Below are 23,308 nucleotides of genomic sequence, written 5' to 3' on the forward strand. Positions count from 1 at the left end.
TAATTCAAAATACGTGATTCCACGAGATTTTCTAAAATTAATAATCTACTCGCATGCATCTTTTCTCTAACATCGCGATATTTAGGCCTTTTTAGAGCGCCCCGCTGTGACGATATCTTTCAGCTAGAAATTCCGCTTACTTTCGCGTATTTGTTACAAACTTTGCGAAGAGAACGGGAGAGAGTTGAAGATGTCCGCCAGGGGTCTCTGGAGGGGGTAACCGTGCGAGGCAGGGAAGTAGATTGCACAGTGAGTCTGGGAACTCCGAGGCGCGTGCACACACCCACAGCTGGACACAGCCTCCTCCGGGATTATGAATCGGCCGTGCGTCTTGCAACTTCTCTTCCTACTCGTGGCAACGCAAGGTGAGTTGTCACCTTACCTGCCATGTTTTTTGCACCTTTTGTAATATTTTTAAGTATTAATTTGCAACGGATATTGATCAAAGTTTAAAAGAAACTTTATTTGAAAGCGAGCAAACTTTACGGAAAGTTTCGGTTTTCTGGCAAACTTTTCGCAAGTTCGTTCGTTGTTAGAACTCTGCAGGATTTTGTAGAAATGGCGTGCTTTTTGTTTTTACTTTTTTTTAATGGTTACTTTCCACTTATTGGAAATTTCTAAAAATGTTAAAATATGAAAATTATACACGAAATGAAGAAAGATGTTGATGGTTTTGATATCCTGCTCAAGGTCAAATTTGTCGTAATTTCTTATAATTAAATAGTTATTTTTCCATTTTTGTATTAATTTGATATATTTCTCAGATAAAAAATAGATAAATTTTGCTTCAAAAATGATTTTTGAGTATTAGATCTACAAGTAACTAGCTGGAAAATTTGTAGATGTTGGCTTTACCCTATTTCAATTTTATTAGTATTATTCTAACTAATTTTACATTTTTTTTATTCTAAATAATTTTCAAAGCATTCATACCTTTTGAACTCTATGAATTAATAAAAAAAAATGTGCGAGTTATTGCGTTATTTCAATAAAAATATCCAGGGTGTTTTAAAGATAATTTTTCCATTGTTAAAGAACAAGTGGGATTTGAAAAAGAACGAAGATATCTACTTGGGAATTTTAGAGTATATCGTCATTTATGAAAATCAGAAAATTTTGGAAGTTTTAAAATTTTGATTATTTAAAAACAATGAATTAGTTTGGAACTCTAAATAATAAATTATTTTAGATAAAGGAGATAAGAATTTTATAGCTGAAAATATAAAAACCTGATTTAATTAATGCTGTTGAGAAATAAAAACAATGCATTTCTGATGAAAAAAATTCGAATGCTCATCAGATATTTTGTGTCACTAATTTTACATTTTATATTAATCTAGAAAGTTTTCCCTTGAAATTAATATTTTTTCAATAAATCCAAATATGCTTTAAATAATTTTCTGAAAATTAAAAATTGAAATATTTAATAATTACATGCAAAGTAAATGTTACAAAACTACGATGTAAAAGTTTTTAAATTAAGTACGCCCTTTTGAAAAGTACTAACTTACGATTTCATTATTCAATCTAATTAGTTTAAAGCGCGCTTGTTTTTTTATCACTTACATTCTTAAGATATATTAAATCTTTCTTCTCTTCTTTATCAGAGCAATTTATTAGCGGACTTATTTTGTCATTTTTTAAGCAATTAAAAACTACTTTATTAAATGGATATTCAGATTTATAAATTCACAATTTAAAAAATTAATGCACAGAAGTTTTTATTCTCGCATTTTAGGTCTTATATAACCTTACTTTAATACAATTTCTGATTTTTTTTTCTTAGTTGCAGTCAATAAATTTAATACTTGGTAAGAAGAATTCCGAATTTATTTAATATTTGTATATATATGGCAAAATATTTTTGACACTTATATATAAATAAAATTAACAATTAATCCGTAAACTCCCATCCTATCATTTATAAAGAAGCCAGATTTTTACTGCTGGGGTTAACGGGACAATATTGCGTAACATGTCGACACTTGTTTCCAAACCTGATAACGGTTTACAGTGAAGATATGCCTTTTATTACCCAAATTTCGAATTCAATGAAAAATAAGTTGTATCAATTTGAATATATTTTCTTTGATTTAGTGTCGAGGTAATGTAAGGAATTTAGAAGTAATTTTATGTTTTGACATTTTACTATGTTTTATCGATTTTTGTAATGTATATATTGCTAAATAATATTTAAAAATGGTTTCCTGCGTCTTATTAATCTTTATTAAATTCTTTTTCCTGACTTTTAATTTATTTCACGCTTATATTAATCCTGTTATTTTTAATGAAATTTAAATGAAATCTATAATTTAGCTTAAATTGGATGTTAACGGATTGCATCTTCCCATTTTCCTATTTATCACTTTCGATATTTAGTGTCTCTATACCATATTAATCGTGTAGACTCTTACAGATGGAAGAAAATTACATACCGTATATATTTATATATATTTGATCGATCCTTACCGATAAATCAGAACTCATTCATGGGCATCAGAACACAAATTAGGTTAAAATAAACATTTTGATTTTTTAATGGCAAAACATTTTTGATCTGCAGTTATTAATTACTGTTTCATAAGAAAAACATTCTTCTCAAAATAAAATTTGCTCGAATACGAGCATAATATTTGTTCATGGTAAAAGATTTTATTTCTTCAGAACATTTTTTAGAACCGCAAATAAATATAGGCATAGAAAAAAATTACTCCATTAATTAATTTTTTCCATTAATGCGTATAATAATATATTTAATTACCAATGCATAAACAACTAAGCAAAAGCTTAATGAAGTAATTACTTGCTTCTCCTCTACTTATAATAAAATACATTATGCGTCTATGTCTGCCTCCGGCGTCCTACCAGCCAGACCATTTGACCTAGATTCACCAAATTTGGCACAAATATACTTTGCAGGGCGGGAATGTGCATTTGGGTGAGAGTTTTCAGAAAGTTTAATTAATTATGGAATTTTTCTGTGAAAACAAAAAAATATTATTCCACAAATTTTATTATACCATCTTTAAATTCTAACATGATTCCTTTTAATTAGTTCCTAAATTTTGAAATTAGGTGCAACAGTTTTAAAATTTTTGAATAGTATTAACATTTTGAAATATTGTAAAAAAATTATCTATTTTTTAATAATTCCTTAAATATTGCAATAAAATTCAGCCCGTTTTCACTGTTTCATTAAATATACGAGAATTTCTTTTTATAAATATAAAAAAAATATTCCTTTTATTATGTGTGCCGTTTTTATGAGAAATTCGGAAATGCAATATCGTGAAGAACAACGTGTAGTTAAAAGATAGAATCTTTTGCAGTTACTTTTTCGGCAGCATTATGATGCTAGGAGACTTGGCTCTTTTAGGTTCATATGTCGAACAAACAATACAAGTGTAAGGTGTCCATTATCCAGTCTCTAATATCTTTGTGGAAATCATGACTATTTTGTAAAACATAAGAGATTTATTTCAAATTTTATGCAAAAAAAAAAAAAAAAAAAAAAAAAAACTTTTTGACGAACCAGCTAGTTACCACAGGTGGGAATTGAAAATAAATGTCCAATTTTAATGAAATAGGAAGGACTGGTTCAATTGTTTGAAAATTTTTTAAGAATATGCCCTTTGGAAATCTAAGTTAGCTTTATTAAAGGCTAAAACGTGAATTTTAAGTAATAGAAATTCAAGCACTCAATGAAGTGTGGATAGTTAAATTATTGTCTGCTCAAAATTTTCATACATATATTCATTAAATAATTTCTTACTACTGAATTTTTTGGAATAAATTCATGACTTTTATAAGCAAAGAAAGAACTTTCAATATATATATATATATATATATATATATATATATATATATATATATATATATATATATATATATATATATATATATATATATATATATATGAAACTCCCTCTCCTAAATTTCTTTAAAATGAATATTTCATTTAATTCTTTCTCATAGATAATTTATCTTTAAAATACCATTATTTTAATTGTTAATTACAATTATTATGTGAGGTAAAAAAAGAAGAATTTTGGTACTGAAACAGTTTAATGCAAAATAAAATAGGCCGCAAATGAAAGAACGATAATTTTTATTGGATGTATCTTATTGTTAATGATCAGAAATTATTTTGTTAGGATTTATATTCATTTCTGGTTTTTCTGCATTCTGTGAAGTGTATATCTAAAGAAATCCTTCTGGAATTTTAGCGCAAACGAGAATTCTTGTCTTTGAACTCTATCATGTCATATTTTCTTTGGTATCACTGAGAACAGAATGAATAGGTAAACTAAAATTTTTTAAAAAAAGTAGTTAATTCTTTAAAAGATTAAGAATCTTTGATGATGTATTTTCTAGATCAAAAAATGATTTTAGATAATATGCATTAAATTTTTCATAATCGCTTTCATAATCGCTAAAGAATCGCTTTCATAATTTTCATAATCGCTAAAAGAATCGCTTTAAAAAGAATTCTCATATACCTCACGAATTAAATTTTTATTTTCCCCCAAAGTTGTTAAATGTAAATAAAACGAATTAGCAAAAGGTTACATTGAGTATAATGGATAAGATATACAGTAAATAAAGATGTTTCCAGTAATTTAAAATCCTTATAATTAAACATTCTAGCTTACTAACTTGATTGAGCCACTTAGAATTAAAGCGATTGTGAATATTTTAGAAGAAGATGTAACTTCTAATTATTTAATTATTGTATTAATATTAATATGATTTATATATATATATAAATTATTTGTATTTAATAAATCATGATATTGATGTTTTCATGTGAAGACAAAAATGACCATATGATTTTAAAATGAAAAACTACGAAAGATACACACTGATAGTGTAAGTCCTTTTCTAGAATGTGCACATAATGAAGAAATGGATTCGAGAAACGTTCTCGTGATCATTAAGATTTTTAATATTTATCATAGCACATTTACTATGAAATCTATGGCATATTTGTCTATAGATTTCATATTTAATATGCTAATTTTTCAAATAAATTTCCTACTACATAACAATTTTAAGACATTTCGGACATTAGTTTTATATTAACATAATATATAATAATTTCATTTCTCTAATTATTATTAATTTGTTTCCATTATATTTTAATGTTACTGTTTATAATTTCTTATTGAATTTAAACAGTTGGATGTCTAATATAGGTATGTTGAATTGACATGGAAATCCGCATAAAAATGATGTTGTGTATAAATTGTTAGTTTTCATTTGAATTAAAATGATTTATTTGATCTCTTGCTATTATTAGAAATCTGCTTAATGGATTTCAATTCTGTTTGCCATTTGTTGCAAACATATTATTTTAAAAATATTTGTTGAAAAGATTACTAGAAAGATCAAGAATTCGGAGAAATCGGCGAATTGTAAACAGCTTAATCTGATGTTTAGTATTTTTCCAGATAAAATAGATTTATTCTATGAAATGAACGATGCCTCTTTGGAAATTGTGCATTATGGATAGAAGATGGAAAATTTAGAAACTGTGCATTGTGAATTAATATTCTGTTTGTAAATTATTGAAAATACTCGGGCTTAAAGATATTTACGGAAAGGACTATTAGGAAAATCAAATATTTAAAGTAAACTTGATATAAATATTTTATTTCTCATATAAAAATGAACTGCTTTTCTAAGAAAAATAATTTAACACAATCAACTGTATTTGATTAAAAATGGATACTAAAAATTTCATTTAGAAGTACAGATAATTTTTTTTAAAAATTCAAATAGATTTTGCAATTAACAAACTATTTATCAAAAATGCGTTAACGACGGTTGAAATGAATGATAACAATCATAGAATATTTATCTGAAATAATAATTGGATAAATGATTCCAGAAAAAAATATTTAATCAAAATAAAAATTACAAAACAATTATTGTTTTCATTTGAAACTTTAAAAGTGATATTTGATCAGTAGTTGTAACTGATTGATCAAAAAATGTTCTGTCTGTCATTTGTACTTCGAAAAAAAAAAACTTATCCGTTGGTTGAATCTCAATTGAGTTTTTCCTTTTATATACCATTAGCATGCAATTCCACTAGAGGCCGGTGTCCGTTAAGTGGTATTTTTTAACATCTCGATACCATTCGACCAAGGAAAGGGGGGGGGGGGTGCAAAGGCAAACAGATCCGTTGTCACCGAACGACAACAGTTCACTCCCTCCACTTAGACGCGAAGTCGCGCTAAAAACAAGTCCGGGAAATCAGATGAAAAACAATATCGATCAGATCTATACCCACTCACCCCCCCTTACATTCGCCCTCCCTCCAATCGGCGGTCCAGTAATTGTCTGACCGTCCAAGAAGGGGAGGGGGGTATAGCGAATGAGTCATCCTTTTCTGATGGATTCATTGTGGAGACAGACGAATTCATCTGCGTGTCACCCGACGATAATAAATTACAACATTTATTACATTCGTAAATGGATTCGCTTATTGGCGCACGCGCACATGTGTAGATAGTGGACATTCCTTCGTTGGATGCTCCTAGAAAAACAATCATCCCCGTTTGTTTTCAATTAATGAAAGAAAATGATGGATCTAAAAAGGATGGGGTTTTATGAACATCGAATTCCTTAAATGATTGGCGATTTCCGAATGGTCGAAGCGAAGTCTTTGAAGTGTTTATGAACTCGGCGTTTGAGGTTTATGTCAATATAAAATCGATAAAACTTTTTCCTAGTGAAAATGGACGCCAGCATTCATAGATCTTCACTAAGAAGAGATGTGCTTTTAAAATTTTCCAACCAAATTTTATGCCTTCAACTTCTCTGTTTTGAAATATTCCCTTTAATATCCCTACTTCTGTTAGACGGGGGAAATATATGTATTTATTATTTTTTTTGCAATAATTGGTCTTTGTCTTAAGAAATATATTTGTCAGATTTCAATGCATGAAATGCATCACAATTTTCGTGTGCTAATATTTTAAGTATAAAATTTTCATCTCCTCAATTATAAGGATACAAAAAGGATATTATAAAGGATACAAAACAGAGAGTTTTCTTCCCAAACGACAAGCTCAGCTAAAGTTCAGTCAAACATGACTTCTTTATTTTAGTTCAATTTATACTGAGGTGGTTGCAAAGTTTTGATGCCCTAAGGAGAGTAACGTATTCACAAATGTGAATATTTCAATTTTATTTGGATAAATTGCAATCCAAAATTTGCAACTTTGTATAAAAGTACAAAAAAGGCAGTTTAATTCCTGCAAAAAAGAATCATCTGTTTATATGGATGTATCTTGTATGATTAATTTCTGTCAATTGAAAATTGCAGTGGATAATCATAATCTGACCACTTGAGTAAGGCATAAAACGCAAATGTCCATTAGAAAAAATATTCGAACATTATCTATGATGGGTCAGTATTGACCAAGAAATCAATGCATTATGGAAAAATATCCAGCAGGAATGATCTTCTCCTAAGTTTTATCTCATATTCCATAATAAAGGCGTTGTCCGCCGTCTTCCACTGACTTAAAAATTGAGAAGCTTGAGTAAAGTCGTGAATGGCTTACATACTCAGAATTTGTTTTTTCTGATTCCAGCACATAAATTATTAATGCTACGCAGTAAAATGTAAAAAATAAATTTAAAAAACCCAGTTTTCATTTTGAGAGCATTTTCTGGACCGACTGAAATCAAAATTTGACATATACCTAATTTCATTGATTTCAATAGCTGTATTTTTGAGTAATCATATTACATGTATGCGAATATGAAGACAACTGGTGGCCAATTTCTTGACGAGTTCGGCTCTAACCTTGATGCCTTGATGTTAATTCCGTACTTAATTATATCTGTTTTTTAACGTTTTCAGCTATCGTTTTCGGACAATCGGACAAACTTAATCTATATGATTTTCGTTCAAAATATGATTAAAAATATCTACAAAGTAAAAGTGAATAATTTTATCTGTCTTATCAGGTAAATTACATCAATTTTTTTAAAAATATTGGGTAACAAAATGAAGCGATAGACATGCAGACAAGCATACGTACAAAAACTTGTTTTTCTGAATTAGAAAAATCTAAAGTGTTGATATTCGGAAAAATTTCGAGGTCGAATTTTTTTACTTTTAAAATATCCTTTCCTTGTATATTTCATATACGTTAAAGTTGAAATATCGGAAATGCAAATACAAAAGTTTCTACACTTATGCACTAAAAAAGCCAGATACAAATGAACATGAATAAAATAGAACGCGATACACTAAAAAGCAGGAAAATTGGTATAGGTGTGCATATGCAAATAAAGGAGTTATGCAACCATGCAGTATTGCATGTACTGGTCTACAGCTCCTGTGTGAGACAATGGGTGGCAGGGAAAGCCTTTAGATTGGTTCTTGTTTCTACAATAGCATGTTATCAAGATTTAAGTGATTTTGAATGAGACGTTTAAGTCGACACATTAGAGATTGGAGAAAAAATCTCCGAAGTAACAAAGAAATTTGAGTTTTCGAGTACGCAACTTTCACTAGTATATCTTGAATATCGATTGTCTGTTAGAAAAGCAAATTTTCAGCATCGGCGTGGCTGGAAAAAGATCTTGGAAGAGCGATATCATCAACGACTGATGAGAATTTTTATATGAGATAGATGTATAATATTTCCTCAAATTCCCACGGACTTTATTGCTGGGAATTCAACAAGTGTCCACGTAAGAACTTTTCAATGTACCATCGTTGATATGGAATTTTAGAGCAGAAAGTACACTTGTGTATCATTTTGACTGCTCGGTACAAAACTTTAGGCCATTTTTGCGACCAATAACACCATTATTGGACTGTTGATGATTCGAAACATTTTGCCTCGTCTGACGAATCTCTTTTCCATTTGCTTCAGCTGAACGTGTAGATTCCGAGCAGATGAACTTGTATGGGTCTGGAGTGAAGCTATGGGCTCGACATTTTAACCGGGGGTTTTTCAATCTAGTGAAACTTCTAGAATGATATGGGATGCATACAGTTAGCGAAATATGGAACCTCTGATATTTTCAGAGATAAATCTGACAAGTGACAGGGATTATGCTTTCCAATGGATTTCGATAATTCAGGTAGAGCACTCGTCGAGAATAGCTAAAGGGGTTGCGGGATCTTTTGATTTTGGCCACTTCCACTGGTCTTCTAAATTCCCAAATATTAATATTATTGGACATATACCTGCGATTTAATAATGTGCTGTTCAGAATAAATCCCTACCACGTCTTATTCCTAAAGATTTGTTGGCTGTACTGCATAATTTATGATGTCAATTGCTTCTAGTATTCCTTCAGACTTTAATTGAGTACATGCCATATCAGTTTGCTGCAGTTCCGCGTGCACACAAGAGCTTTATATGATATTAGGTATAAAGCGTTAGATGAACTAGTTTTTCTGTTTTTTAGTGTAAAGTATCAGTAAAGCGAAGCAATATCACTTTCGGCACTTTGTCAGTCATCTTGGAAGTGTTTGAGCTGCTCACAAAAATTTGTTGGGTTCATAAATTTTTCTGGATTTGTATTCATTTCATCGTAGGTGTCAACATGCTTCTGGAAAAATGTGATGCAATAACTCAGCATTCTTGACCAAAACAAATGTTATGGCGACACAACAAAAATCTCAACTACGACATCCAACATTCGGCTCATACGTGGAATGGCTCAAGGTCATGGCGTCTGCAGTCGCCGTATTTTATCCTTCGGGTTAAGATACAAATCTCAATAAGTTTTTCATCACACATATGATAGTAAGAATAGCTCGAACATTTATATAAAAATTTAATATATTCATGAAGATAAATATAATACATTCATTCATTCAAATTTTGAATATATTCATTACATAGTTCATTTCAATAAGCATTGTTTTTCTCATGGAAAAAAATATCGTTTTTAATTATTACATTAATTTGCATGCCTTGCATCTGTTTAGAGGATAATACATTAAAAATATTTATTTAATGCAAATCATTGATATTATAGAAAAATATAAATGGTTTTTGCTTTACTTTAAACTTGAGTAAGAAATCTTACGCCATATTCCAAAATGATCGCCTAAATATAGCCAAATTATGAAATAGTAACAACAATAAAAACTGCAACAAAGTAATTATAGACAATTTTTGGGGAAGTTTTATGGTCACTAATCAAAAGTGCTAATCAAATCACTAATCACTAATCAAAAATGCTAATACTAATAAAAAATGCTTTATTGCTAAAACACAAGTAGAATAATTTTTGATCACATGTTATAAACTCCATTGTTTACACTCAAATAAGAAAGTCAAGGGTGGAACACTGTCGAATTTTTAAATTCCTTCATTAAGTAATCTTAAATGGCAAATTTTATTTCTATTTTTAACATTTCCTTCAGTGGGTGGCTAGAATTAAAAATAAGCTCCGGCAAACATTATCATTATACATGATTTCAAGAATAAAAAAAAATAAAGAAAAATGAAATCAATCGCTATGACACCGCTTCCTATGTTAAACTCAAATGAAGGCTATTTAGTCACGATCAAACCATGCTCAACTCCAGAGACGTAACGTTCTTTCCCAAATCGTGACTTTATCTCGTGATCACATTAAAAGATGAATACAAATAAATTTGAAAATTCATGTACATAAACATAAATTAGATATGTCTTAAACTTACAACAGCCTTTTTTGCGAATTGTATAAGTATTCTTAAATAAATAATACAAAAATACCTCGATAGTTGAAAGAAACTTCATTTCAAATAAATGTATTGTCAAAATTTTAAATTTACAAGTCTGTTCACTTCTCTTGTACAATAAAGCGTTAGTTTATAGATATTAATAGAGTAGTTTTAAATTAAATTATTGAAATATAAAATTCTTTTTTTAATTAACAGAATGTTTGTCTTGCAAGGAAATAAGATTTTTCAAAGTATAGGATTTTAAATTAGAAAAAAATGCACTTAATATAAGTAAAATTCATCGTGATTATGTGTGTACGTATGTTTCATATTGTTTTTAAAAACCAGCGCGAGGTCACTCAAATGTTGCTCACTAATTGCTTAAAACAAGAGAAAAATATACTGACATTTTTTTAAAGCACAAAAATAAATTAAATATTCGATTATTCACAATAAGTTTCTAGTTCTTTTCTAGTCAACGATAAGACTTTCCATTATTTTATCGCTTATTTTTTACATTACTTTTTTATTTCATATATATTTTTGGAAAATATTCGTTTGAATTTTAAGTAGTGATTTAATGATTCCTAATAGAAAACAAACATTCATCTCTCAAATTCAAATTAAAAGGGAAAAACGGGAGGATGAGCAATTTGTACTAACAACAACAATTTCTTTGGGATATTTTTCTTAGTGAAAAATGGACTATTTAATCAATTGGCTCAAAATGTTCTTTAAACTTCTCTTATACTTCGGAGTATAAGAAATATCTTATACTTTCTTATACTTTAAAATTTTCTTATACTATAAATATAAAAAATATTAATTTGGTAGAAAATTACTTATTTTCGATTTTTAAAAATCGTCTTGGTCGATTGTTGATATTCTTATTTTAATTCAGAACGTTTCAGACAATAAAAGGATATTGTATATTATAACATTTTCTACAAAAATAGTTTCTAATTTTAAAGTGTTATACATGTTAAATTAATATTTCACAGCAAAGATGGGTTTATCAACTATTTTAAAATAAATAGAATCTGTAGCTTTATAATTTTAATAATAAAATAACTTCAACGTGGTAATTTTTGGGGATGGTTACTTTCGAAAAATACTAATATTGCATTTTTGAAAATAAAGCAGTGCTAGAATTATTTTGTTACAAGATTTTTAATGTTTTAAGAATTCTTAAAACAATACAATTCTTTTAGACATTCTAAAAACAATACAATTCTTGTAGACATTCTTAAAATATTACAATTTGTAATGGTTTAAGAATGTATTGCCTTTTGTCTGATTGTCTAATTCAACAAACAGCAATATTCCACAATTTTTCCTTTAATTTAAAAGAACTCTTGAAAAATAAGGCAAAACTGACATTTTATTTGACACTCAAAAATAAATTATGTAAAAGAAATCAGCAAACTGTTAAAAATAGTGCCAATGAAAAAGATCTATTGCTAAAATCTTCAAAATATTAGTTGAAAGATTTAATAATAAAAAAAAATCTAGTAGAAAAAAAATAGGGAGACTATTATCAGATAAAGTATTTGAAGAGAATGACAGGATGAGACCTCAAAATCTCCCTAGCTGCAATAAAACTTCTGATTAGGGAGAGTGAGAGCATGGTACACTGGACAGAGGTCATAAGTCCAGATTTACTCACCCCCAAGAGTGTTTCGGAGGATCCTCCCTACAGCGATGAACCTGTCACTCCCAAAGCTTGCCAAACAAATCCCTCGAGACAATGTTGCGATTGGGGTTGCTCCATTTGGGGAGATGGGTTGTATTATTTAGTAGAAAAATCCAGAATGCTTTCCTATTGACTATCTTATAAATTTCAACATAAGGACGTTATCATAGTTTGTGGTTAAAAAATGAATTTAATGAGTTACTGCTTTTCTAAGCTTCATTACTCCCATATGCATGATGTGGAAATGTAAGCAATAGACCCATCACTTACTCTTATAACAATGAATCTAACGCACAGTGCTTTAGATTCATTGTTATTTAATTAGTGCTCACTAATTAAGTTTTCTGAAACTTGGGAAGAAGCTTAGGTATTTTCATCGATTCTGAATCCCACCTTCTCTGATCAATCTTACATTTATATGTTCGAACAATCTTTATTAGTTTGCAAAAATAAAAGTACTATTTAGTAAGAGGACAGAGGTGGTTTATTTCTTTTTTTCAGTTTCTCTCCGAATCAAAAAGAAAATCTCTATCAAGCACTTCCGAAGTATTAACGAGTTGTTAATGTTCATTGTTAGTTCCGTTTTTAGCAAGAGTGTTAATAAGGAATTATATTAATTTCTAAAAATTATACCTTTACTAGTGTACATGACGTTATAAGTAAATATGCATAAATTGCTTAACGATATAATTTCATTGTAGATGACGTAGTAGTAGATGACATTGTAGATGTAAATAAAGTAGTCAAGATAAATCAGATTAATGTTCGTTTTTGGTAAAATTTTTAGGACTATACATTTTCCTAATTTGCATGCAATTATATGAATAAATGAAACTTTAAGGACGCAATTCACTTTTAAAGAGATACGAGAATACTTCTTTGAAAATCTTTCGTAGAAGCCGGGTAACACAACTAAAGTGATTGCTACTTACAGGCCAAGATTATCAATTTGATTGCACTATCAAATGAACCGGCTACTCATTTACTTCATCTTCATCTCTCTATAGTTTGAATCCATTACAGTAAATTTCAAAATAAAATGCAGTTTGAAAATTATTTCATTAGAATATATTATTGGGGATTACTCCAATTCCTGTACTAAGTCCGTAAAGTCACTGGGTTCATTTGTAGTGGGTGTATGGTGTGAAAACAATCAGCAGGCCTCAGTAACAAACTGCAATGAATTTTATTCGACACGAATATAAAGACGACAAATATACAGCCGAAGCAAACACAGGAAACACACACAGTAGCACACTACAACACACAGTAGCCCACGAGTAGTAATCGACCACAGCACACAAAGCGGCCAGACAGAATTCAGCAGAAGGACGGAATTCAGAATCTTCATTCTACCTCCTTTCCAAACGTCTGCGGTTCTCCACTGTATCCTCGCATCAGCTGTATTCAGCTGCCGACTCACTACTCCGCGGCTGGCTACTCCTCACACAACTCGATTCTGCTTCCACAATAAACACCAGAACTCGGGACACAGCTCTATTCAGCAATCGAGCTCCACAAAACGTTGGCTTTTTGCTGGACTATACCGCTGTTGATTCGCTATTATCTTGACGACTCGTTACTTGTTAAAGATTCCGATTACTATTGACTTCAGCTTGAGACTGCCTGTCTTTTATGCTTCCTGGGAGGCGGGTTAATTAGGCTTATCTTGGTTCCTACTGGATGGGTCACTAAAATTTTCGAAGTTTCCAGTAATATCTATTTTGCCGCCAAATGGTCACCAAGTTTGTCGCCAAGCCATGGGATCACTGATAAGGCACTCGATCGGCATCCAACGGAGATGATCGTAAAAAGTTCTTTTCAGTGATTGAGCTAACTGTGCTGGAAAACAACATTACAGATTTGTAACAATATTTTAGATAAAATTCTTTAATACCGCCGAAAAGCAGTGTACGTCTTACAAGGGTTTGAAAGGATTACTGGATATCTAATCATAATTATGAATCCAAAATAAAAATAAGAGATGAAAATATAGTTTTCTTTTATAAGGGTTGTTATAATCTTTGGTCAAAATATTATATAAACTATTCATTTGGAAATGAAGTTTTTATGGGCAAGAGACTGGCATTTTTATATTTCTTATGACTCTATAACACTAAAATGAGACAAAAAAGAAATTCAATTAATTTTCCTCATTGATTTCTTAAATTCTTTTTCTGTTTACCTCTTCTATTTTTTTTTTCCTTAGAAAGGCTTAGATGCATTAATATACAATCAAAAACAATTCAAAACTTATAATTCGCAATACATATTCAAACCAGAATGCGAACTTAAGAATTGAAATAATATCCACAAACATAGCCATCAAACAACATACTGGACATCAGATTATTAAATATCCTGATACCATCAAAATCTGTCAAACGGCGAAAGAACTTTGCGGGGAAGAGAAATAGGCTTTAATTTCTATATTCTTGGGAGAGAGAGAGAATGAGAAGACATCGGTCGATGGCAATGAATGATTAATTGCAAGAATGGTGCCTCACGTCTGCATAATTCATGACTCCCGAAGTCGGACGATGGATCCAGGGCAGATCTTCTCGCTCAAAACTGCTTACACGCCAGAAATTGTTGGAGCTTCGCGTAAGCTCTTTGTGTACCATATTTGTCTCGTAAGACGACAGCAAGGGATTAACACCTGAAGACATACATCACTAATTAAGTACGGAATGTATTCTTATAATTTTAAACTGAGAAAAGGACTTGTCAAATTTATATCATTTTGCAGATTTTGATTGATTAATGAAATTTGTGGGATAAGCACTCCATTTTGACGAACTAAAAGGGCTATTAGGGATGGACCTCGTAATTTCAAACTCTGGTAAATAATTAAGTCCACGTTTTGATCTCTGAAATTAACTTTTAACATCTAAACAATGCCAACAAAAAATATTCACTACAACAAGATATAATTACGTCAACATCCAGCCTTGAGCAATCTAGTCACAACCAGGGCTTTAGACCAAATTTAAAGATGTTTTTGAGTGGAAAGAAACTTTATCTTATTGAAACAAAAATTAAGCAGTCATATATTAAGAAGTTTTTTTTTTATGACAAATAAATTGGTTTTATTATTTTTAAAAATCTCTCTGCAATTACGGAAAAAAAAATTGCTTGATTTTGGAAACAAAATTAGTATTGCAAACGATTTGAAGTAGATAGAATCGAATTTGTTCTACAAAGAAATCATTCTACAGAGAAATCTAATACTGATCATTATATGGACTAAGTATTTTTATATTTAAAAAGTATGATCATCTTTGTTGCAATCATTTTTTTATTTTATTATCCTTTACTATTCTATCAGAAATATTGAGGAAAAAATAGCAGTGAAGGGTGCAGTTAACACTTTTCTTGGTTATTTAATGGGGCATTTAGGAGGAGGATACTATTTGAAAGGATATGCACTATTTGAAACATTCCGATATTTTCTTATTATGATTAATTTTTTTAATGGAAATGAGAAAAAAACATTAAAAGTGTACCTCTGATAATAAGCAATATCAATTAAAGTGAGAAATGAGAAATCTTTAATTAATAATTAAATTATTAAAGATTAATAACTCTTTCTTGGGCTTATTCTGACTGAAACGTATCTAATGATGCAAATAAAAAAAATTAAATTTGACAGTAAAATAATTTGGTAAATAAATAATTGACTGAGTACTTTTTCACTAATTTCTGCTCTAAAAAAACCCAATATTGCATAATACCTACAATAGCAAATATCCAAGGATACTAACAGCACATCACTTTAAAATAAGATTTAGAAGTCTCAAACTAAACTAAACTCTAAACTAAAACATCCCATGCAGCACATGGAGATGGAAAATAAAAACTACGAATAACGGCAGGGTAGGCAGTAATTGCATTATGTCATCAAATTTGATGATCCCTCTCGAGTTTTCTAATCTTTGCTCTCAATTTATGTAATAAAATGATAATACGTAACTCGATTGTGTAATTTAACGATAATACGACTCTAATACGATTTTTTTCCTCCGGAAATGCTCCCACTGTTTGCAATCCATTTCGGCCCACCGTCTTGTAATGGTTCTGCAATACAATCCATAATAACCGGGACATTGGATTGTGTTTTCGGGGCACTCGCACTCCAATTATGCGCCCTCATTACGCATTCACGGTTTTCCCGATATCCCATTATACATTCTTTTTTTCCAGCCTTCATTGGCTGTAAATTATTCATGCCGTTCGATCTATTCGAAAGAGCCCCACCTCTTATACCACCCTGGGGTGAGTCACTGTGTTGATTTTCTAATCTGCGTTACTCATCCGTGAAACGCAAGTGAATTTTGGGTGCGGAACACAGAAATTCTTGATCCCCCATCGACGCCGTGTTTATCTGCCATGCATCACTTCTCGGGATCAGTGAGACAACCCGCGATCAAACGCCGGATCATAGAAAGATTCTCTGGGGGTTTCGTAGATTTTTTTTTTTTTTTTTTTTGATATCATCAGTGATGGATGCGATAAAACTGACAACAATAAACCGCTTTCAAATCAGGGAATAGCAATTATCTGATTGGCGGTTTCAAAAGTTGCTTTTGATAATAAAATGTTTTGGTTTTCTATCTTAATATTTTGAAGTATTTTCCTATTATTAATGATAGAATTGATGAAATAGACAATAGGAAAATGCTTTCAAATCAAGGACTAACAATTAGCTCATTGGTGGTTTCAAAAGTTCCTTTTGATAGTCAGGTGATGCGATTTTCTTGGACACTTTTGAGATTTTAGAGATTTTTTTTGAAACCACCAGTGATAAAATCGTAGGAATAGGCAATAGCAAGACATCTGAAACTTAAAGGAATGAAGATAATCACTTTGAGAGTCTTACAAGAGGTTTTGGTGAGTGAACGTTGCAATGTTCTTGAATTTTCGTGAAGCGTTAGAGATATGCTCTCGGGGAACATCAGGTATGCGGAGGAGATGCATAGTGATTGGGTTTCGCCTATCTGGTAAGTAAATTAAGGCTGTGGGATCAAGTTATTTCCACTTCCAAAAGGGACATACTTCATCGAAAGTGGATATAACATGACCTATGATAACCATTAAGGTTCAATCTTTATTCTTATTTCCGTGATGATAACAGCCATATTCCGATACTCCAGAGATTTAGGCAAGGTGGCGATCATTCTAAATCGATTGAGGATCGTCACAGAGAGGGGAAGGGAATGAAAAGTTCGTGGATATGGAGTTCTCGTATGAGTAAGTAGGCTTTCATTTCTGTGCGTGATAAAGTAATGATGTGGGTTTGAGCTATTTCCTTTCCAATGGAAGAATGTATCGCTTAATGAAGGGTTGGTTTGTAGGTATTAGATGTTTGCTTTTAGTTACTAACTGTGGTGTCGAGATGACGGTCTATCAATTAAATCAAGACTCTTGGCACTGAAAAATAATTCCTTTTCCATTTTCTCTGAAAATTATTTGATGCATGTATGAAATCTATAGAGCAATAACAAGGCATTATAAATCAATATAATACTAATATATTGATGGAGAATTAATAGATGGTATATTGTTAGTGCGATTTTTGAGAATTTCATTCATTTGGTCGCTGTCAATAATGCTATCTGTTAAATTATGATAAAAGACTGAAAATCAAGAAATTGATGAGAATTTGAAAAAGAAATTTCAATCGTTCTTATCTGAAATGAGAAAAAGTTATATGAGCAAATGAATTTTAATAAACATTGTTATAGTAACTGTATCCTAGAATTTATGAAAAATATGTCAGAAATAGATGAAACAACGAAAGAATTACTTCGATGAATTTTAATAATTATTGTTTGTCATATAATTTATTATTTCAATAGAGTAATAGAGGTAGAGGTATAGACGGTATAGAAAAGTGACCAATTAGTAGAAAGGTAAAATAATAGTAATGGGAAAAAAGTCTCGATGGAATAGCAAAATAGTTTAGAATTTTTTTTCTAAGGGCACATTAAACAACATGTTGACATAAATCTTTAGTTTTTAATATTTAAAACGTGTTCAAATTTTGTATTTCTAATTGCGCTTTCCTCAACTATTTTCTGACAATATTGTCAGATTTTTTTAAAATTAATTTCAATAAGTTGTTATTAGATTCAAATTTGGCGAGGACTTTTTTTCCTTTCCTTCCAATTTGATATCTAATTTGTGAATTACACTAGGTTTTCACTTTTATAATGATCCAACATGATAGAAAATTTCTAAACGGTTAGAAACTTACAATTAGAAAATTTTCTTAAATAGCATAAAGAATTGTATTTTAAGCAGTTTAAGTCAAGTAAATGTAAAGTTGAAAAGATAGCAAAATATACAGTTTTATAAAATCCTATTAGGCAGAGTAATTTTACCATACTATCAATTTTAAACAAAAATGGTTCCACTAATTTATGATTAAAACTAACAACATGAACAATACAACTGTTGATTGGCAGATTTACTTTGAGGGGACCATTGAAACGGGTCTAAAACAAATATACTCAAAGTTTTATAACTCTGTCAGTTTTAATGGCAAAAATATTGATTTTTTTTATTTAAATTATTAATATCTCAAAAATATTTTATTAAATTTGAATAATAGCTTAGGATTCTTTGCTGCCTTTGGCGACCAGCAAGACTATTGGCATGTTAAAATATATATTGAAGGCATTTATTTAAAAAATTTCATCTTGGTAGTAGATAAAATTTAAAAATATAGATTTCATTTTCCTCTTCAAAATTACTCCAAGTGTAAATTAAGTAGTGTATATCTCGCGAAATAAAAGCGAGAAAGAAAATCCTATTTCAAAGTTAATTTCCGAAATTTTTTATTTATTTATTTAATTTTAACATTTTTAAAGGTGTCCAATTAAATAGTATTATAAGACGAAGAAATTAATTTGAATTTTATCAGATTAAAAAAAGCATTGCTACAAATTGTGTATCAAATTAAAATGTTTAAAAATTATAAAAAATTAGAGAAGAAATGTTAAGAAATAAAACTAATATCAATAAAAAATGTTGTTTATTTTAATTTTAAGATAATGTAATATTTCTTCGTGTGAGACATGTTTTAGAAAGAGATAGTTGAAAAGGGCCCAAAACATTGTCTAAGAAATAATTAATTTTTCGACTCTTTGAAAAGTTGCCAGTGCTTTTTCGCCTGTTTTGAAGAGCACATGTGGCAACTTTCCATCGAGATTACAATAAAATTGTATATTTGTATGAAAAATTTAAAAATATTTTATGGAAAATAGTTTACATGTGATATACAAAATTATAACATATATTAGAAAATGGAATGTCGAGTTATACATTCGAAGAGACATTGCACAAAAATCATATGATTGAAATTCAAAAGACTCATTGTAGTAATGTTCATTTCTAAATTTATTTCCAAGTTTTTCATTTTTTATGTATTTCGAATTCTACATACTATTTTATTTTCTGCTCGTTTTTCAGTCTATATTGGTGTTATTTATTTGTCTGCAAACAGATTTTATTTTGATATGTCGAAATCGCTTCTAGTAAGCTAAATGGACTGAAACAAAATGTATTGATTTGTATATCATTAGGAAAATAAAAAATACATATATATTATATTTGTTTATGTCTTAAATTTGTTTTTAAACTTTCCGCTGGGGATTTTATACTTTTTTAGCAAAATAACACATAAACTTTGTCCTGCCGTTTGAACTTTCGATTCTTTTTTTCTTGGAATTTCAATTAAAAAAACTTTTAACAAAATGTTCTAATGTAAATAAATTTAGAAATATTTGGGAACCTGTTTAAATTTTATTTACTTTACTGTATTTGTTTTTTTAATTGTATAATTAATACGTTCCGTGTCAGAGAACCTACTGAAATTTGATACTGAACACCTCATTCTGTTTGAAACGGAATGCCTTAATTGAAAAGGGCTGCTAGTTTATGGACAAATATAGCATAATTTGAAGTTTAAGGTTCGTAAGATTGTTAAATATAGGATGTGTACTAACAACGGCGTTACACTAACAAGGTGATTACCAACAATAATGTTAATGTTCGTAAGATATATTAGAAATTCATATGTTAATTATATTCGGTTAAACTCAAAATATATTAACATTTAGACTAAGAAACTACAAGAAAATGTATGAAATTATTAAGAATAGATAAGAAAAATAAATCCAATCTGATTTCATTGCAGATTTTTTTTTCTTGCTGTATAAAAAGAAAGATAATGTATTACAGTTGTTGAAATATTCGTCCGGGAAATTTTAAGGAAATTCCACTTTTTTGGGCCTTCTTGAATATTAAATTGCACTTTTTATAATTATTTGAATAAAATTCATCACATGATGTCCATTTGTTTTTCCATCTGTATGCATGCGAACATGAAAAATCAAAAATGAAGGAAGTAAAATGGATGTAACTTCGAATGTAGTTTTACCATCAGAATTGTAGACTTGCATAAGATTTTGGATCAAATCTAACAAATGTTTGACTCTTCGCCGTATGTGGGTGAGTTTTGTTTGGAATCTATTATATTGCTTTCCTGCAATGACAATATCATCGCTGAAAAGAGAGATTTACAGATATTCTTAATGGATGCAGACCAACGATTCTTGAGTTTGGCGTCAAACTTGGCGACCATTTAATGGTTTGGAGAATTATTCTGGAAAATATAAGAATTATGGTGTTGAAGCCGAGATCCATACTTTCTAAAAAATTCTACACCTTCTCTGAGGTCTAAGAAAGGCGAAGAGCTTAAACGAAGTTAATTTTCTCTTTGAAGTGTGTTATCGTATTACGGGAAGGTGCGCTATTATATTCTGGCTATTGTTTAATTAACGATTTGCTGTTTGCGCTTGTTTTATATTTCTGCTACTGCTGTCTCTAATCGTACTTCATCTGTGCTTTGCTATCTTTTTCGCGTTTATCTTTTATCAAGCTTGCTAAAATTCTTCTATCGTGTTTCTCACTGGATGGATTTGAGTTTCATTATAAACAAACTAACTAAGCAATCTCTAGAAACTAAATGCATTAATTTTAGTATACGATCTTTACTTTAAAATTCAGATCAAGATCAAATTTTGCGCTTGGTGGATCTAAGGGAAGAAGTTCCATTTTAAAATGATCGATGTATTAAATACACTCTGAAATTAAACATATAGAAACCATATTGTGAAAGGTGGGAGAAAATCGAAGAGAGAAAACGACTACCGGTTTCATGTTGTTAAGATTCTATTATAGCAATTATAAAAAAAAGAGCTTATAAAAAGTTCTGTTCCAAATGATCGATGCTTTGAATACACGGTGAAATTAAAAAAATAGAAGCTATATTGTGAAAGATGAGAGAAAATCGAAGAAAAAAAGACACTTCTGGTTTCACATGAATTTTCTGTTGCTAATATTATATTATGGCTGTTATAAAATAGAAGAATAGAAAAACTTAAAGGATAAAAAGTAATTTAAAGTTAGAAAGAAAACAACTGTTCTTCCAGCTTTTAAATACTGTTAGACATTATTATTAAACTATTGTTTAATTTAAATGAATACAAATATTTATCTTTTTTTACTTCACACAGAAAAAAAGAATTTTAAAAGGGAATAATGATTTCTGAAATTAAATTATGAAATTTTCAGGAAAAATTAGATAAATATTAGCTTGTGAAAGATTCTTCTATTACGAAACACAGACAAATCTTTAATAAAAGAAGTATCGTCATTCCATTTAAAATTCTCAGTATAAAAATTTTTTCAATTAAGATTCAAAAACGAGAATAAAGATAGAAACAACTTGCTTATCCAGTTAATTGTCGTAAACACATAATCTAAGAAAAGGGTTTTAAAAAAGCTTCTGCTATCCTGTTTGTGTAGGTTTATTATTAAAAAAAATATATATCATTTTTGTAAAGTTTGTTATGTTTTCTTAAAGACTGGTTGATTTTATAAATATTCTTAATAATTAATCTTTTGAAGATTTTTTAAAAACCACTTCATTATTATCACTTCATCATTCACCGTCGCTTTTTTATTCAATTATTTAAAATTTTACAATGCGCTATGTTCCTTTGGATATGAAGTAAATATAATTTCTGAATCAACGCTGAGAAATATTACACCTATACTTTCCCCCGACAGCAATTTTCTTGGAATTTCGACCGATGATAAGTTTTAGCAATGCAGGAATATAATAATAATAATATAGGAATATAAAATGGAAAAATGTTGTTACGTAAAAAAAATATCTTGCTATAACTTTCAATGGAGACTAAATAACTTGCAAATATCATCCAATGTAAGATTTTGTAGAAAATTTTATTGAATAAAAAACTTAAAATGAAAATTATCTGAATTGAGATAATACTGCATTTAAATTTCCATTCGAATTTTAATTACGGATTTTTTAAGAATGATGAATGCTAATTTTTTAATGTCAGATAAAGAAGCAAACATTTGATGATTGATTTTTTTTAAGTTTTATGCCCATTTTTTTCATAAAGGCTCTCTTCTTAGATTGATAATTATTAATCTCTCTGTTAAGAACCTCCGGAAACGCCGAAAACATAAATAACGAATATAATATGGAACAAAAATTGCCTGCCGAAACATGATACCTAGCGGCCTTTCATATGATAAATCGTCCCTTTGGGACATGGGATCTTTGAAAAGCTATACCACATTAAACTAGCCTGAGTAAATTCACATTAACGATGTTTCGATGGCTTGTCAAAACATTTGCATAGTACATCATCAATTCAGGATCAAAGTTCATGTTTAGACGAGTGCGTAGGAAATAGCAAAGACTTCTTGAACCCACCATGTAATAATAATTAATACTTGATTAGATTATTATTCTTACCTAACAATTCAAAAGGAAATAATTACATTTAAAAATCTAATATCCCGGATTTGGGATCCATTTG

General features: G+C 29.7%; 1 protein-coding gene across 1 annotated transcript in view; it reads left to right on the forward strand.

Moving 5' to 3' along the window:
• The first annotated feature begins 243 nt into the window (after positions 1-243).
• LOC129963371 (cell adhesion molecule 2-like) overlaps positions 244-23,308 on the forward strand; it is a 347,066-nt gene continuing 324,001 nt past the window's right edge. The window contains exon 1 of the mRNA XM_056077707.1: positions 244-365. Within this exon, the coding sequence (XP_055933682.1) occupies positions 314-365 (52 nt within the window). The 5' untranslated portion in view covers positions 244-313. The remainder of the gene's footprint in view (positions 366-23,308) is intronic.

This window comes from Argiope bruennichi, chromosome 3, assembly GCF_947563725.1.
Source record: "Argiope bruennichi chromosome 3, qqArgBrue1.1, whole genome shotgun sequence".
NCBI lineage: Eukaryota > Metazoa > Arthropoda > Arachnida > Araneae > Araneidae > Argiope > Argiope bruennichi.